General features: G+C 43.3%; 1 protein-coding gene and 1 pseudogene across 2 annotated transcripts; both read right to left on the reverse strand.

Annotated features, from left to right (window-relative positions):
• Window positions 1-2,743: 2,743 nt before the first annotated feature.
• Window positions 2,744-4,784, reverse strand: LOC309807953 (lysine-specific demethylase 4D-like; the record flags this gene model as incomplete). The annotated part of the gene is made up of 1 exon (XM_082627975.1): window positions 2,744-4,784. Exon 1 carries the CDS (start codon window positions 4,568-4,570, stop codon window positions 2,744-2,746), a length of 1,827 nt encoding a protein of 608 aa, XP_082484101.1. The 5' UTR covers window positions 4,571-4,784.
• Window positions 4,785-15,599: 10,815 nt separating this feature from the next.
• Window positions 15,600-17,165, reverse strand: LOC309807884 (lysine-specific demethylase 4D-like; annotated as a pseudogene). The gene has a single exon. The product of its transcript is annotated as a lysine-specific demethylase 4D-like (transcript).
• Between the last annotated feature and the right edge of the window lie 962 nt (window positions 17,166-18,127).

Below are 18,127 nucleotides of genomic sequence, written 5' to 3' on the forward strand. Positions count from 1 at the left end.
TTCTCCATGTGGGGTCTTCCTGGACCAGGGCTCGAACCCATGTCCCCTGCATTGGCAGGCTGATTCTTAACCACTGCGCCACCAGGGAAGCCCTATTTTTACTCATTTTAGATGGACAAAAAAGTTCTGACTGAGTTCTGCTTCAATCCCCTCGGCATCTTTTTTTTGCGGTACGCGGGCCTCTTACTGTTGTGGCCTCTCCCATTGCGGAGCACTGGCTCCGGACGCGCAGGCTCAGCAGCCATGGCTCACGGGCCCAGCTGCTCCACGGCATGTGGGAGCATCTTCCCGGACCGGGGCACAAACCCGTGTCCCCTGCATCGGCAGGCGGACTCTCAACCACTGCGCCACCAGGGAAGCCCCCCCCCCAACATCTTGATTTAGGAAAATTAATTCTGCCTCCTCAATGCAGAAATGCTTTTCACCATTGGTAAAATGTCCCAAGAAGTAAAATGTGGGCAGCACTGAGCCCTGCTAGGGTGAAGAGTAAGAGAAAAAAGATAGGTATAAATAGCCTCTTGGTTGGGTTTTCCAGGAACCAGGGTTTTCACAATCATCAAAAAAAGTAAATTTTGTCTCTTCCTTTCCATCACTTACAGCTGTAATATTTTGCATTGCTTAATACCTCTAATTCTATTTTAATTACTGGCAGAAATGTCACATATGTTTCCCTCTTAAGTAAATTGCTGGCTTTTGGGATAAAATATTTAACGAGATAAACAGAGAAAATGTTTTCAGTTTAAGGAAGTATTCATTGATTCCTCTGTGGGGGCATTTTTTTTGGTTTTTTTTGTTTGTTTGTTTTTTGGGGGGTCATGTTTTAAACAGAACTGAGCATTGAATTCTATCATATGTCCATCAGCATCTATGAAAATGATCATATAACTTTTCTTCTTGGATCTACTAATAAGTCACTTTACTAGGTTTCCTTATTTTAAACCATCATTGTTCTCCTACAATAAATATCATTCAGTCATTATGTTATTCTTTTAATGTAGTTAAAATTTTAATTTAAAACTTTTGCATCAAAGATTGGTTCAAGATGGTGGATTGGTTCAAGATGGTGGAGTAGAAGGAGTTGCTCTCACTCCCTCTTGTGAGAGCAAGAATCGGAATCACAAATAACTGCTGAACAGTCATCAACAGGAAGACACTGGAACTCACCAAAAAAGATACCCCACATCCAAAGACAATGAAGAAGCACAGTGAGATGGTAGGAGGGGCACAATCACAATAAAATCAAATCCCATAACTGCTGTGTGGGTGACTTACAACCTAGAGAACACTTATACCACAGAAGTTCATCCACTGGAGTGAAGGTTCTGAGCCCCACGTCAGACTTCCCAACCTGGGGGTTCTCCAACAGGAGGAGGAATTCCTAGAGAATCAGACTTTGAAGGCTAGTGGGCTTTGATTGCAGGACTTCAACAGGACTGGGGGAAACATAGACTCCACTCTTAGAGGGTACACACAAAGTAGTGTGTGCATCGGGACCCAGGGGAAGAAGCAGTGACGCCATAGGAGACTGAACCAGACCTACCTGCTAATGTTGGAGGGTCTCCTGCAGAGGCAGGAGGTGGCTGTACAAAATAAAAGATGTAGGCAGAAGGGAGTGGGAACAGGAAGTGATACTAAGCAAAAGAGCGGGTTGGTTATTGCAAGGTTACTTTCCTTTAGGGGATAATTCTGATTTTAAAAATATATTTTAAGGGGCCTCCCTGGTGGCGCAGTGGTTGAGAGTCCGCCTGCCGATGCAGGGGACACGGGTTCGTGCCCCGGTCTGGGAGGATCCCATATGCCGCGGAGCGGCTGGGCCCGTGAGCCATGGCCGCTGGGCCTGCGCATCCGGAGCCTGTGCTCCACAACGGGAGAGGCCACAACAGTGAGAGGCCCACATACCGCAAAAAGAAAAAAAAAAAATATATATATATATATATATATATATATTTTAAGGATGTTACCTTTCTTTGCTTTGCAGATACACATTGGGATAACAACTTTAATAAACATCAATAAAGTTAAAAAATCTATGAGACAAAACTAGCAAACAGACCCAAATGGGCAAAGGTCTAGTTTAGGCCATGAGCAGTGGCCTGGGAAGAAGAGGGTGTCAGATTCACAGGCGTGTGATATGAGAAGCTCCTGAGGCTTGCTTGTGGTTGCAGCACTATCCACTGGAAACCACGGTCAGTGACTCAGAGGCCCAGATGAAGCTTGGGGATGGAAGGGGCTCAGCCAGATCCTCAGCATCATCCAGTGTTGCCCCAAATTATTATGGGGACTAGAGGCACACCACTGCAAGGAGGTCCCCTGAGGGTGCCATCAGAAGCGAGCAGTGTCCATACCATCTAAGCCAAGGCAGAAGCCAAAGGCCCGTCAATGTTCAGTTGCGAGATGAGAATACCTGAGAGGTACAACATTCTATGGCAGCTGTCCTCGTGGGAAGGTCCACTTCAGAGGCTGCTGGGAGCCCTGGTTGTCATGGTAGGAGAAAGCATCTGGCAGCTTGGGAAATGGGTCATTTCTAGGAGATAAAGCATCTCCACTGAGGACAGGCCCAGCCCAGCTTGTTGCTTGGCTGGGAGCTTCTGTGGTTTCTGAGGTGGAGGGTCAGATAAAGTCACATTTAGCAAATTCTTCAGTAGTCATGGACTCACAGATTGAAGACCATCCATTGGTGAGGAATTCCTCCCAGGACTCGAGAGATGCAGGTGCCTCTAGCTTTAGCCCCAGGGGATCACAGTCAAGGGTGCGGGAGACTGGTCTCTGCAGCTGGGACAAGACTCTTAGAGGCATAAGAGTGGTCCAACCTTACAACCTCACAGAAGTTCACAGGGGCCCTGCAGTTCCCAGCATCGTCCCTGGGGAACACTCTCAGACTCCCAATGACGTTGGGAGGTATCAAAGGGAGGCTGTCAAGGTAACTGGATGTAATACCCTCCAGAGATGGCAGGCATGGGCCAGGGTGCATCGGATTTTCGGGATCCAATGGAGGACCCAAGAGTTGAAGATCAGGGGCACAACAGCACCCGGAAGCCTTAGAAGGATGCTGGAGCCATGGGCTCAGCAACGCAGGGTTGTCCATCAAGGGATCGCCAGCAAACGGGAGCTGAGCTTCGAAGTCCAGAGATGTGGGCGTTGTGTCTAAGGAGAGGCGCCTCTTAGCCCGGACCCGGACAGTCTGGTCCCGAGTCCCCTCTTCCCGAGGACGACGACGAGGACCGTATCGGCCAGTTAGGTGGAGATCCGCAGCAGATGGACCTGCGGTCAGCAGTGGAGTCAGGCCGGGCGCCGTGGAGCTGTAGGCAGGCACAGCCCCGAACCGGGCAGCAGAGCAAGAACCCCGGGCCGGCGAGGGGGGCTGGGACGCAAGACCCACAGGGGCACGGAAGAGGGTCCCATGGCAGGCGGCCACAGGCGGACGGCGGTGCGAGGGGCTGCGGGATGGACAGTGCCTCTGGTGGAGCCCGGATCCCCTGGGCGCGTGGACCTCCCTCCAGGCGTTCAGGCCCTGGCTGCACGGCGCCGTGGGCTGCGTGTGGTCCAGCACGGTCCGGTCCTGCCCGCGTTTCCACAGCTCGTAGCGCTCTGGTTGCAGGATGCGCACGAAGGGGTCCATGGAGAAGGCGACCCGGGCCTCCCCGCAGCTGCACTGCGAGGCCACTTTACCATAATCGATCCAGCGCGGGGTGGCGAAATTGATGGCTTCCGCGCAGTTGAAGCCATGGTTGAAGCCAGAGTGGTAGCCATAGGGAAACGTCACTATGAACTCTCCAGACTCCTGAGTGACCCGACTGAAGGGGATGCCGTTGTCCTTGAGGACCGTGGGCGAGATGAGAGCCACCTTGTGCCGCAGGAAGGCCTCACAGCCCCGCGAGCTGCCCGGGAAAAGCTCCCTGGCCAGGCGTTCCAGGCGCCGGCCGTGCTCCGGGGGCACCGCGTACCACGTCTTGGGCTCCCCGAAGTGCAAGAAGTTGATGCTGTAAAGGTCCATGTCCTCCGTGTGCCAGGCGAAGGCGGTCTTCCACATGCCGAAGTACAGGTAGGGGGTGTTGACGCCTTCGATGACCACTCCGCACTCCTGTTCCAGCAGGTCCTGAATGGTTCCCAGGTGGCCAAGGTTCCACTGCTTCATATTTTGATCGAATAAGGAGCCACAGACGTCCGCACCATATACTGGTGAATCATAGAGGCGTGTTTTCCAATATTTTCGCTCCAGATCCTCAAAATCAGAGTAGAATGGAGTCCGGTGTCTTTCACTGTTTGTTAAGTGGCGATACTCGCTCACAGTCATGGCTTTCTTCTTTTTGTGGTGTTGAGTAAACACACCTGCCTGCCCAGTGGTCACCTGCTGGAGGGGAGCGGCTATTAAGATGTCATCGATATCATCGTACGTCTGTCTGGCTTTCCATCCTTTCGGTGGAATTACCTTGGCTAGGCCAGCTCGGTGTGCACCTTGCGATTCCATGTAAACAATATATTTGTTGAAATCTTCAAATTCTTCCATGGTTGGGTGGAAGATCATAATCTTACAACTTGGGATCTGTCTACCAAAGTGCTTAGACTGCATGGCTGCAATAGAATAAGCAACGGACTCCCAGCTTCTTAGGTATGCTTTGGATACCTGAGAATGCTGGGGAGTGACCTCTTCCCTATACTTTCTTTATTTTGAAAGAAGTTTTGATATATCTGAGACGCAGGAACTCAGAGCTGAAGTTTATTTTTTTTCTTTTTTTTTTGCAGTACGCGGGCCTCTCACTGTTGTGGCCTCTCCCGTTGCGGAGCATAGGTTCTGGACGCACAAGCTCAGCGGCCATGGCTCACAGGCCCAGCCACTCCACGGCCTGTGGGATTCTTCCTGGGCCGGGGCATGAACTCGTGTCCCCTGCATCGGCAGGAGAACTCTCAACCACTGCGCCACCAGAGAGCCCAAGACTTGAATTTTTAAGCAAACGAGGTGATGTCTTCTCCAGGCTTGTCAATCCACAAGAAGGACCCCACTCTTGTCAGCATTTTGGAGCCAAAGGAAATAGAGAGTATTTCCCAGAGGAGACGGCTCTCTGCACCAAGTCCTGCCTCAGCCTGAAGCTCTGTGAGTTTCCTCTGTTGGGGGTGTAAGTGCCTGAGGCCTCTGCAGATTCCCAGACTTGAGTGCATGGGTGGCTTCTCACCTCACTGTAGCAGAAAGTCTCTTCATCGAAGTTTCCAAGCCAAACCTAAAGAAAGTACAAAATATTGAAAATAAGTGAATGACAAAACAAACTGATTTAATATCAAGTAAAAGAAAATTGTATAGCAATCTTAATTTCAAAGTTTGAATTTAAGGGCAAGAAGTACACTCTTTTGGTAGGCATGTAAGCTGGTGCATCTATGGTGCATATGATGGAAAACAGTATGGAGGTTCCTCAAAAATTTTAAATAGAACCACCATATATGTGGCACATATATACAATGGAATATTACTCAGCCATAAAAAGGAACAAAACTGAATTATTTGTAGTGATGTGGATGGACCTAAAGACTGCGATACAGAGTGAAGTAAGTCAGAAAGAGAAAAACAAATACCGTATGCTAACACATATATATGGAATATTTTTTAAAAATGGTCTAGAAGAACCTAGGGGCAAGATAGGAATAAAGATACAGACCTACTAGAGAATGGACTTGAGGAGATGGGGAGGGGGAAGTGTAAGCTGGGACAAAGTGAGACAGTGGCATGGACATGCATACACTACCAAACGTAAAATAGATAGCTAGTGGGAAGCAGCCGCATAGCACAGGGAGATCAGCTCGGTGCTTTGCAACCACCTAGAGGGGTGGGATAGAGAGGGTGGGAGGGAGGCAGACTCAAGAGGGAATAGACATGGGAACATATTTATATGTATAACTGATTCACTTTGTTATAAAGCAGAAACTAACACACCATTGTAAAGCAATTATACTCCAATAAAGATGTTAAAAAAAGTAAAGAAATATAGGGTTCAACCAAGTTTCTAGACACTGATTAGCAAACAAAATCTATAGATCCCATACACCAGTTAACAATCAATTATAAAGTGAAAGAGCTAAAAAGGTTTTAATCCCTTTAATAACAGAAATACATGGCCCCAATGAAGAAATCTAAAAATGATATGCATGCAATGCTTTTACTTTAAATGCATAAATAAATGAGAATATTACCAGGGAAAAGAAGTGGCTTTCTGATATAAAATATCATCCTTTTCATCTTTATGCTTTAAAGGGAAAAAAAAAAAGGCCAAAAAAGTGCTTGCCTTCTGCCAGTCCAAAATCTTAATTCCAAATGAGGATACACTAGGACCCAGAAAATGGTTTCCTTGAAGGATTCAGCCTCTGGATGAAACAGGCTGTGCTCAAAGTCTGGCTATATATGTCCCACACCAATTTCAATTCAATGGGTACCGCCCCAATTCTAATAACCTCATATCCAATCAAAATCTCTAATTTGATCCCACATATTTTTCAAGTCCCTTCCAATTGACACACTCCTTACCCAGTTCTAGAAACCTTCTCATTCCCATTAGATCGCAGTTCACTAAATGAGGTGCTTTTTCCTGAAAATCTTTGTGATTTTTACCAAGAAAATATTAAGGAAAATATTAACTTCACAAGTTGGAAAATAGTTTAAAAATAAAAACTCAAGGAATTGATATCCCAATGTATACTTCCCTCTCTCTAGCTCTCTCTCTCTCTCTATATATATATATATGCATAAATAGTGTCATTTTTTATAACTTCTGGTAGGAAAAAAACTCTTTTGCTCATAAGCACAAATTACAGAAATAAAATGACCTACCTTCTACCAACAAAATCCTGATTCCAGTTGGAGATATTCAAGGACACAGAGAGAGAGACAGTGTGCTCTGGGCAGCTGGCCTCCAAATGCAGACCCATGTCCTGATGGCTCTGGCTTTATACCTGGGCAAATGTATAATTTGATCAGCACCAATCAACAGTAATTGCTCTGGTTGATCAGCCCACTTTGTCGGCGCCCTTTTGATTTTTTAAACCAATCTTACAGCCAACTAAGAATTTGAAAATAAAAGGAGTGGGAAAGTCAAACCAAGCAAATATTAAACAAAAGAAACCTGGTGTAGCAGCAATTAATATCGATGTATTTATAAGGTAAAAGAAGGACAGCTTATAGTTATCAAAAAGAAAACCTCATGGGAAAGATTACAATGATGCACTTTACGCACCTAGATACATAGCACTGAGACATAGAACTCAAAGACTGAGAATTATAAGGTAAAACTGACATATTTGCAATAATCGTGGGAGGTTTTTTTTTTCAAACACCATTCTCTCAGAAACTGATAGATTAGAAGGAAATTAATAATGTTATAGAAGTTTAAACAATAAATTTAACAACTTTGGTTATATTACCTGCAGCAACCACATAGCAAAATGCTTTTCAACACACGTAAAACATTTACAAAAATTTACCACTGTTAAGACCACATAATAAATCTCAGTAAAAATTCCATAGAATCAACATATTGACCATCCTGATCAATCTTTTATTTCAATCATGAAATAAAATTGAAAGTGAATAATCAAAAAACTGAAAACAACCATATTTATTTAAAAATGAATATCCACATAACATCTACAACAATATCCATATAATAGCTAAAAATCTATTGATTTTTAGGTTGTATGCCAGTATTTAGTAAAAATTAAACCAAAATACCTCAGAATTATTTGAAAGAAAAAAAAGATTAAAATGATAAAACAATTCAAAAAAACAAAAGGAAAAACAAACATATACAAAAATATGAATGATTAATAAAATAGAAGTCTGTTACTTAAAAAATAAAATAAAGAACTGGTTAATAAATTATATAGAGTGCTTTCATTGCCTAGGGCCCAGGCTCTATCCCTGGCCAGGGAACTAAGATCCCACAAACTGTGAGGTGTGGCCAAAAAACAAAAAGCCATAAATTACTTTGATAGTATATGTCCTTGATATGATGTGATTTAAATGTGATAAAATTCCCTCCGTAATCTTCCTCCAAAAAACTACAGTAACACAAGATAATCATAAGAAAAGCATGAAATTCCAATAGAGGGGCATCCTACAATATACCTGACCAGTATTCCCCCAAACTCAGGTTTCTTTACAAAACTTGGTCAAAACCAAGGAAAGTCTGAGAATCTGTTACAGTCAAGAGACACCTAAGGATACATGAAAACTAAATGAAACTTGATATTTTAGATGAGATCCTGGAACAGAAAAAGGATGTTGGGTGAAGGTGAGGAATTCTGAACCAATGATAGCCTTTAGTAGACAATAACATATTGACATTGATTCATTAATTGTAATCAATATATCATGGGAATTAAGATGTTACTAATAGGGGGACATGGGAGTGGGGTCGGGTCAGTACTCCCTGATCCACGAGCTCAAATTTTTGTAAGTCTAAAACTGTCCAGAAAATTAAGTACTACTAAATATAATATTGTAAATAATGAATAAACAGGAGAAGGCATCAATAAACAATATTAGAGTGAAAACAATTAAAAACATAATCTGAGTTTTGGAAACAGTCTACAATACAACACACTATAAACCAAATGATTCTATGAACCACTATGTGACTTAATTTTTTAGAGCATTTTAAAAAATATTTTAAATTATGAAATATAAAGTGTTCACAGAAATCTATAAAGCATATATGTATACTTCAACAAATAACTATAGAGTGAACAGAAGTGGAACCACTACCCAGGTCAAGAAATTCAACATTGCCAGGCACCTGGCTGCCTGACTTGTACTCTTTTTCCCAGATCTCAGGCCCTTCTGCCTCCTGGACTGACCTTATCCTAACTATTCACATAGTAATTTTAGTAAACATTATAAAACTAAAACTCTGTCCATTTTTGAAAACTTTATATAACCTTGAAGAAAAACAATTGTATTTATGTCCTTTAGTGTATTTTTGGTGTATTTTTTCATCATTTACGCCATTGCATGAAGCTGCACTTTTCTGTTTCAGTGCTGTAAAGTATTCAACCATATAAACTTTCTAGTGTTGATGGGGCTTTGGGTTGCTTCCACTTTTGACCTCTTACAAACAGCGTTGCTCTGAAAATTCTCTGACGTGTATACTGGCCATAGAATATGTAAACTTAAACTTGCCAAATTTTTTCAACCCATTTTACCAGTTTACGCACTAGCTGCATGCAAGGGAGCTCATCACCCTTCATTTTGGCAAACCTTTGGTGATTTCCTGCCTTTTCAGTTTTAGCCAATCAGGTGAGGGCATAGGGGTACCTCATAATGATTTGCATTTCCTTGGTTACTAATAGGGGTGAACCAATTTTTCTGAAGATTATTAGCTGATTGGAGGTACTCCTTCAGGAAGTGCCTCATCAAGTTTTTTTTTTTTAGCTTTTCTTTTTTTTTTATTAGTTTCTGCTTTATAACAAAGTGAATCAGTCATACATATACATCTGTTCCCACATCCCTTCCCTCATGCATCTCCCTCCCTCCCACCCTCCCCATACCACCCCTCCAGGCAGTCACAAAGCACCGAGCTGATCTCCCTGTGCTCTGCGGCTGCTTCCCACTACCTATCTACCTTATGTTTGGTAGTGTATATATGTCCATGCCTCTCTTTCGCTTTGTCACAGCTTACCCTTCCCCCTCCCCATATCCTCAAGTCCATTCTCAAGTAGGTCTGTGTCTTTATTCCCGTTTTACCCCTAGGTTCTTCATGACATTTTTTTTTTAATTCCATATAAATGTGTTAGCATACGGTATTTGTCTTTCTCTTTCTAACTTACTTCACTCTGTATGACAGACTCTAGGTCTATCCACCTCATTATAAATAGCTCAGTTTCGTTTCTTTTTATGGCTGAATAATATTCCATTATATATATGTGCCACATCTTCTTTATCCATTCATCCGATGATAGACACTTAGGTTGTTTCCAGCTCCGGGCTATTGTGAATAGAGCTGCAATGAAGTATTTTGTCCATTTATCTGCTGGGTTGTCTGTCTTGGTAGTAGTTAAATGTTCTGCTTATTAGTTCTTTACTGAGTATGAGTAACACGATATCTGTTCTCACTCTTTGATTTGTCTTTTCACTCTCTTTTCCATTTTTTTTGATCAACAGAAGTTTCTCTGTACCTCTAATAGAACAAATATTATTAAAAATAGCTAATATATGGCGAATATCTAATGCCAGACACTGTTCAATACATTCTGCATAGAAGAATTTATTTATGACTTATCTTCATAGTGACCCTATAAGGGAAATCCTATGAACCCTTTTTCTCATATGAGGAAACCGCATCAAGGAGATATTAAGAAACTTGCGCAAGGTGACAGATCCAGTAAGTACGGAAGTATTCAAACAAGAATCTCCAAGATGATTCCGTAAAAGAAGAAAAAAGAGGGGTGACTTCTCCTCTACCAAACTGTGATATTTGAGCTGCAATGGACAAATATATCTACGTACAGAATAGAGAGGTCAGACACAGACACATGGATATGTGGGAATCTGCCTATGAAGGAGGTAGGGTACCAAACCAATGTGGAAGGATAGTCTATTCAATATGTGGTAGTGGCATTGGTACTATTTTGGGGGGTGGAATTGGAGCTTGCCCACATACCACTTACATAAATAAATTTGAGGTGCATTACAGACGGATACAACACAGAAGTTTAAGAGAAAATATTGAAGAATGTCTTTGTGAACTCAGGGTGGAACAATGTCTTAGAGAACCAAAAGCACCATGATGGGAATGTCTGATATATTTAAATGATTCCAAAGTAATGACTGTGATGGTTAATTTCACAGGTAGACTGGGCTAAGAGATGCCCAGATAGCTGCTAAAGCATTACTTCTGTGTGTTCTGCATGGCTGTTCTGGGAAGAGATTAGCACTTGCATCAGTAGACTGAGTAATGATCGCCTTCACCACTGCAGCTGGGATCACCCAAACCACTGAGAGCCCAAATGCAACAAAAGAGCAGAGTAAGGGTGAATTTACTCTCTGCTTGAGCAGACGCATCCGTCTTCTCTTGCTTTGGAGCATGTGACATGGGCACTCCTGGTTCCCAGGCTTTCAATCACAGACCCAACCATAGTCCCCATTCTCCATCTTGCTGATGGCCCAGCTGACACATCGTGGGATTCCTCAGCCTCCATAACCACCAAATGAATGAGTTCCCCTACTAAGAGCTATACATATATCTCCTATCGGTTCTATTACTCTGAAGAACCCTGACTAATACAATGACGTAAAAAATTAAAAGAAATTACAGTCTAGGAGAAGTTTGTCATCATACATGAAATAGACAATGAATTAGCATTCAGAATATCACATGAGTTCTACAAAACAACAACAAAAATAGTCAAACCAAAAAAAGTAGGCAGAGCTTTAGAATAGGTAATTCAGAAAAGAGGAAATCCAAATGGCCAATAAATACAAGAAGATGTGCAGGATCCCTAGCAATCAGATAAGCTATTCTCTGCCTATTTTGATTAGGTCTGACAATATAAAAAAGTGGGTCAAGATATGGAGAAACCAGAACTCTCCCACACTGCCAATAGAGGTGGAAATTTGAGGGTAACCTGGCTTTTCCTAAAAATTAAAAGTGAACATAAATACAACCCAGTAATCCTATATACAAAAGCTGTTCTGTAAACCATTCTTTGAAATAACAAAGATTTGGAGATAACCCTATTGTTCATCAGCAGAAGAACGAATAAACTAAAATAAATTACACAGATCTAGTTGACTTTGTTGAACTAACTAGGAACTATAGATAGGAAAGTCTTTACATCTTGTAACTGTAATATTGACTTTTCTAAAAGGTGATGGTGGAGGTAAGTTGTTAAAACCACACGACATACTACGTTTGGTTTCGTACCCTTTTGTCTACAAACTTGATGAATATACACTGGACTCGTGATTGTTATTTCTCAGAAGTGGAGAGAGGCCTAGCAGAGATCGTCGCAGTGAGAACAAAGGTGGCTCTATCCTTGTCTCTATGTAATTGTCATTGTCAATGTCCCTTGCTTTTCCAAATTTAAGTATAGCAAAAACTTACTGGACATGGAAGAACAGCTGGATTTGGGCATCACTTCCTGAGAAGAGTGGTCCAGATTGTGAGTATCCAAACTGAGTGTGCCGGTTGACTTGAAATAAAATAGAATTTTCAATAGAACTGCTTGATAAACCCCCTTCATTACCACTCCCAGCTACTGATCCTCTCAAGAAGACTAATTTTATTTTTTAACGGAAGTATACTTGATTTGCAATATAGTGTTAGTTGCCAGTGTACAAAAAAAGTGTTTGTTATATACATATTTTTTCAGCTTATTTTTCATAATAGGTTATTACAAGATAATCAATACAGTTCCCTGTGCTATATAGCAAATCCTTGTTTTTTTTTTGTTTTGTTTTATTTTGCAAATCCTTGTTGCTTATGTGTTTTCTGTACAACAGTGTGTATCTGTTAATACCATACGCCTAATTTATCCCTCTCCTGCTCCCTTAGCTAATCACAAGTTTGTTTTCTATGTCTGTGTGTCCGTTTCTGTTTTGTATATAGAGTCACTTGTATTGTTTTTGAGATTACACATGTAAGTGATATATTTGTCTTTTTCTGTCTTACTTCACTTTGCATGATATTCTCTAGGTCAATCTATTCTGCTGCAAGTGGCAATATTTCATCTTTTTGTGGATGAGTAATATTCCACGGTATGTATGTACCACTTCTTCTTAAACCAATCAACTGTTGATGGGCACTTGGTTTGTTTCCATGTCTTGGCTATTGTAAATAGGGCTGCTATGAACACTGGGGTGCATGTATCTTTTCGAATTAGAGTTTTCGTCTTTTCCAGATATACGCCTAGGAATGGGATTGTTGGATCATATGGTAGCTCTACTTTTAGTTTTTTTAAGCAACCTCCATACAGTTTTCCATAGTGGCTGAACCAATTTGCATTCCCACCAAACATGTAAGAGGATTCCCTTTCATCCACACCCTCTCCAGCATTTATTATTTGTAGACTTTTTGATGATGGCCATTCTGACAGGTGTGAGGTGATATCCCTGTGTGGTTTTGATTTGCATTTCTCTAATAATTAGTGATGTTGCGCATCTTTTCATGTGCCTGTTGGCCATTTGTATACCTTCTTTTGAAAACTGCTTACTTAGGTCAAGAAGACTAATTTAGGAACCAGTGTACTGGTAAAACTAAACTGTATTTTTAACATTGCTTCTATATATAGGGCAAAGGAAATTTTGTTTCAAGTATAAAAGTGAGTGAAAACATAAGGAGTGTAGTGGAAGAAATATTTTCTGAAATTTATTTTTGTTTCTTTTCCTTCAAAACCCCCAATTTTGTAATCCTAGGCTATTTGGAGCCTGTATCTGCCAGGAAGAGACTGTGATATCCCTGAAATATAACAAGGAAAATTGCAGTTTCTAAAATTTAAAATAGCAATATGAGCCAGGCTACTGTCTTCATAGAGACTTTTCAGAGTTCCCTTATTTCTCTGCACTGCCATATCCACAACTGACCTAAATTAAAGGACCAAAAGCCCTCAAGATCTCAGTTACTTATCACATGAAAGTTTACTCCTTGCTCATATGAGATCTCCTATGGTCCAGTTGCTCTCCAGGACTGCTGCCTTCCCAGTAATTCCAGTCTGCTTCCATCATGTGGTTCCACCATCTCAATACATGGCTTAATCATCTTTTCAGCCAAGCATATCACTGCCATCCTCCGCTGAGCATCCTGAGTTCAGTCTCTCAGCTTCAGTTTTCCACAAAATATACTACCACAGAGTTGCCTAGCTGCATGTTGATAGGGAGGACACATGGGCTTTTGCTACTCCTCAATCAGAACTTCAAAGAAGCCTTACTTTTTCATTGCTCCTGCCTGTAGTTTTACATGGTGCTTCAAATTCCAGAATCTTATTGAAATTCTGGAGGGGAGAGCTGGAGGGAAGGGAGATGTGGTTTGATTCTCTGAAATGTTTCCTTCTGCATCCAAACTGTCATTTTCAATTTCCAAAATTTATTTTGAGTTTGGCCACTTCTGTGCATTCTCAACACTATGGCCTAAGTCAGTAACCATGGATTCTCACCTGTATTACTTCGATGTTCTAACTACTTCTCCTGCCCCCAAGGGGTCCACAGAACAATTAAGGTGATTAGTTAAATATGCAAATTATATCATGTCAAGTGCTGTTTTAAACTTCCAATGCCTTCTCATTTCAAGCTGAAAAAAACTCAAATATTTAACATGAGCTACAAGGTCCTACATACCCTGGACCCTGCCTCTCCCTTCTCTATGCCCCAGACACAAATGAGCTTCCTCTCTATCCACACAAAAACACCAAGCTCTATGTTAGGGCTGTTACCCTTGTTGTTTCATCCAAGTGGAAATCAGCTCTGGACCTTCCTTCTTGTCATTTGGGACTCAGAAAGGTCTCCTGCTCTATGAAGTATTCCCTGACCACCGGAACCACACTGCCCCTTCTGCACTATCACCCCATCCCCTTTAATCTTTTCACAGAACATATGCCCACTTGAAGTTGTCTTGTTCATTTATTTGTGGATTTGTTTATTGGGATGTATCAATGACTTAACCATGTGAAATATACATACAGCATTGAGAAGGCAGTAGAGACTTGGAGAGGAGATTTTCACACACTGGCACTATTTGCCCTATGTTTGCTCATCTCTCCTAGCAACTTGGATCAGCCAAGTGCCAGGTGATTTCCACCATATCATCATTCAGATAGGGCTGCAAACCAAATCCCCCAACCCAGCCAGCCAGTTAGAACCCAACATTCAACCCCAAACTCACTTACCAACATCACACAAGGCAACATGCTCAGAAAAATAAGTTTTGCTTGAAATGTGTTGATATAATTATTAAGAAAAGTGCAGAAAAACTGACCACCTCTCAGTTGACTGAATGAACAACACAAAAAATAAAGTCATATTTTAACATTCTGCTTACCTTCAATATATTTAGAAAAGTCAGATTTTAACATTCAGTTTTAACATTATAACATTCTGCCATACTGGCAGAGAACACATTCTCAATACATCAAAGACTCAGAATGATTATCAAATATTATCTGAGTCTCTACTGACCTAATTGGTCAAAAGGGCCTAGTTTGGCAAGAAAAGTGGGAAGGGAAGGGGGAAGAGGAAAAGGAGAGAGACTGGAGGCTAATCAAAGCCCAGGATGCTTTAGAAGTTCAGGAGCATCCAGAGCTGGCCCACAAGACGGGGGTCGGAGGTAGATTGGGCTCTGGCGACCTCAGCACGACCTAGTTCCCAGAGACACTAGAGTGTCCAGTGCATGAAACCTGAGTTTGTGACACAGGAGTTAGCAGTGTCCAAAGATTCCAGGGTCTGGAAGGAAGAACAAACTTTGGAGAATTTGGTAAACACCACGGACCCAGCAGGTCCAGCAGCAGCACAGGACGGACTCTCATGCCAGACTAGTGACCTGCAAAGAGCCAAAGCTCTGAAATGTAAATGCGACCAGTCTCAAAGGATCCCCACACAAGAGCAGTGGGGTAGAAAGGCTCCCCTGGGCTTAGGGGACAGGGCCACAACCACACCCAGAAGCCTTGGTGGGATGCTGGAGACCAGGGCTGAGCGGGTCAGCGTTGTCTGGCGAGGGTGCATCCACAGGCAGGGGCTGAGCCTCTGGGTCCTGAGCTATGTCTAAGGAAAGCCTCCTCTTCGCCCTGGGGGGAGCAGTTGGCTCCTGAGTCCCCTGTTCCCAAGGATGACGACGAGGGCCACATCTTCCAGCTGGGTGGCGATCCGGGGCAGATGGACCTGGGGTCGGCGGCTGGGTCGGGCCGGGCTCCCCGGAGGTGCAGGTGGCCGCAGCCTCGAACTGGGTTGCCTAGCAAGAGCCACGGGCCGGCGAGGGGCGCCGGGACACAGCATGCACAGGGACTCGGTGGCGGGTCCCACCGTCCGCTGCTACAGGCTCACAGGGGCGCAGAGCGCGGCGGGGCTGGTGGTGCCTCGGGCCCAGAACGGCTCCCCAGGCCACACGGACCTCCCTCCAGGCGTTCAGGCCCTGGCTGCTGGGCTCTGGGAACTGCGTGTGCTTCAGCACGGTCCGGTCCTGCCCGCGTTTCCACAGCTCATAGCGCTCCGGTTGCAGGATGCGCACAAAGGGGTCCATGGAGAAGGCGACCCAGGCCTCCCCGCAGTTGCACTGCGAGGCCACTTTGCCATAATCGATCCAGCGCGGGGTGGCGAAATTGATGGCTTCCGCGCAGTTGAAGCCATGGTTGAAGCCAGAGTGGTAGCCATAGGGAAACGTTACTATGAACTCTCCAGACTCCTGAGTGACCCGACCGAAGGGGATGCCGTTGTCCTTGAGGACCGTGGGCGAGATGAGAGCCACCTTGTGCCGCAGGAAGGCCTCACAGCCCCGCGAGCTGCCCGGGAAAAGCTCCCTGGCCAGGCGTTCCAGGCGCCGGCCGTGCTCCGGGGGCAGCGCGTACCACGTCTTAGGCTCCCCGAAGTGCAGGTAGTTGATGCTGTAAAGGTCCATGTCCTCCGTGTGCTAGGCGACGGCGGTCTTCCACATGCCGAAGTACAGGTAGGGGGTGTTGATGCCTTCGATAACCACTCCGCACTCCTGTTCCAGCAGGTCCTGAATGGTTCCCAGGTGGCCAAGGTTCCACTGCTTCGTGTTTTTATTGAATAAGGAGCCACTGACGTCCGCACCATATACTGGTGAATCATAGGGGCGTGTTTTCCAATATTTTCGCTCCAGATCCTCAAAATCAGAGTAGAATGGAGTCTGGTGTTTTTCACTGTTTGTTAAGCGGCGATACTCGCTCACGGTCATGACTGTCTTCTGTTTGTGGTACTGAGTAAACACACCTGCCTTCCCAGAAGTCACCTGCTGGAGGGGAGAGGCTATTAAGATGTCATCGATATCATCATAGGTCTCTCTGGCTTTCCAGTCCTTGGGTGGAATTATCTTAGCCAGGCCTGCTCGGTGTGCACCTTGGGATTCCATATAAGCAATGTATTTCTCGAAATCATTAAACTCTTCTTTGGTTGGATGAAATACCATTATGCTACAACTTGGGTTCTGGTCCCAGTTGGACTTAGACTTCATAGCTTTCATTAATAAGCAAGAAACACCCAAGTTTTTATTTATGTTCTGGATAGGTGAGGATGCTGGAAAACACTACTTTTTCAAAAATGGGTTGGAGTATATCAGCAGGAAGCCCCAGTAGACTTTAATGCAATGAGTTGATAATATTTCTTAGGCTTGCTGATTCTGCAGGGGACTCCACGCTGGGCAGAAGCCTTGCTCAGGACTGATGCTGGCTGAGCCTGCAAGTCTGGGATGTCCTCGGGTGACACTTGACTCTGTCCTCTTGAGGTCTAGTGAATCACCCAGCCCTGGGTGGGTATCCCAAATGTAGTGTCGTCAGGGCAGTATTGAAAACAAAACCTAAAAAAAAAAAAAAGAATACAGACAGGTTGAAAACTAATGTTTGCAAATAGTTACTAGGGAACTACAAATAAAACACCACCATGGAATATAATTGCATATTCAAATAAAGGCTAAAATTTCATAAGATTGACAATACAAGAAATGGTGTTGTTGTGAACAGTGGAAATTCCTGTGCTCTAGTAAGGAGAATGGAAATCATTACATTCACGTTGAAAAACTATTTGGACAGTATCCACTAAAATTGAACTTACCCATGTGCTATGATTCATGCCTAGGATATGTGTATGTCTGTGCAATGAAAGTCAAGTCCTAGAATGTTCAGAACAACATTATTTCTGTAGCCAAACTCTGGAAACAACTCAAATGCCTGTCAACATTAGAATGGTTAAGTACATTGTAGTATATTCATACAATGTAATACAATACAGCAATGAAGATAAACGAGAACTACATGAAAGTATAAGAATAATTCTATAAACAGAATACTGCGCAAAATTATCCAGACTCAAAAGAATACCTATTCGATGCTTCCATGTATATAAAGAGAAAAAGGAGGCAACGTAATCTATGTTAGAAGTCAGGGTAGTGGTTAACTGTGTGAATGAGAGAGGCTGTGAGTGGGGGTA

Source organism: Mesoplodon mirus (genome assembly GCF_964341445.2).
Source record: "Mesoplodon mirus genome assembly, chromosome: 7".
NCBI lineage: Eukaryota > Metazoa > Chordata > Mammalia > Artiodactyla > Ziphiidae > Mesoplodon > Mesoplodon mirus.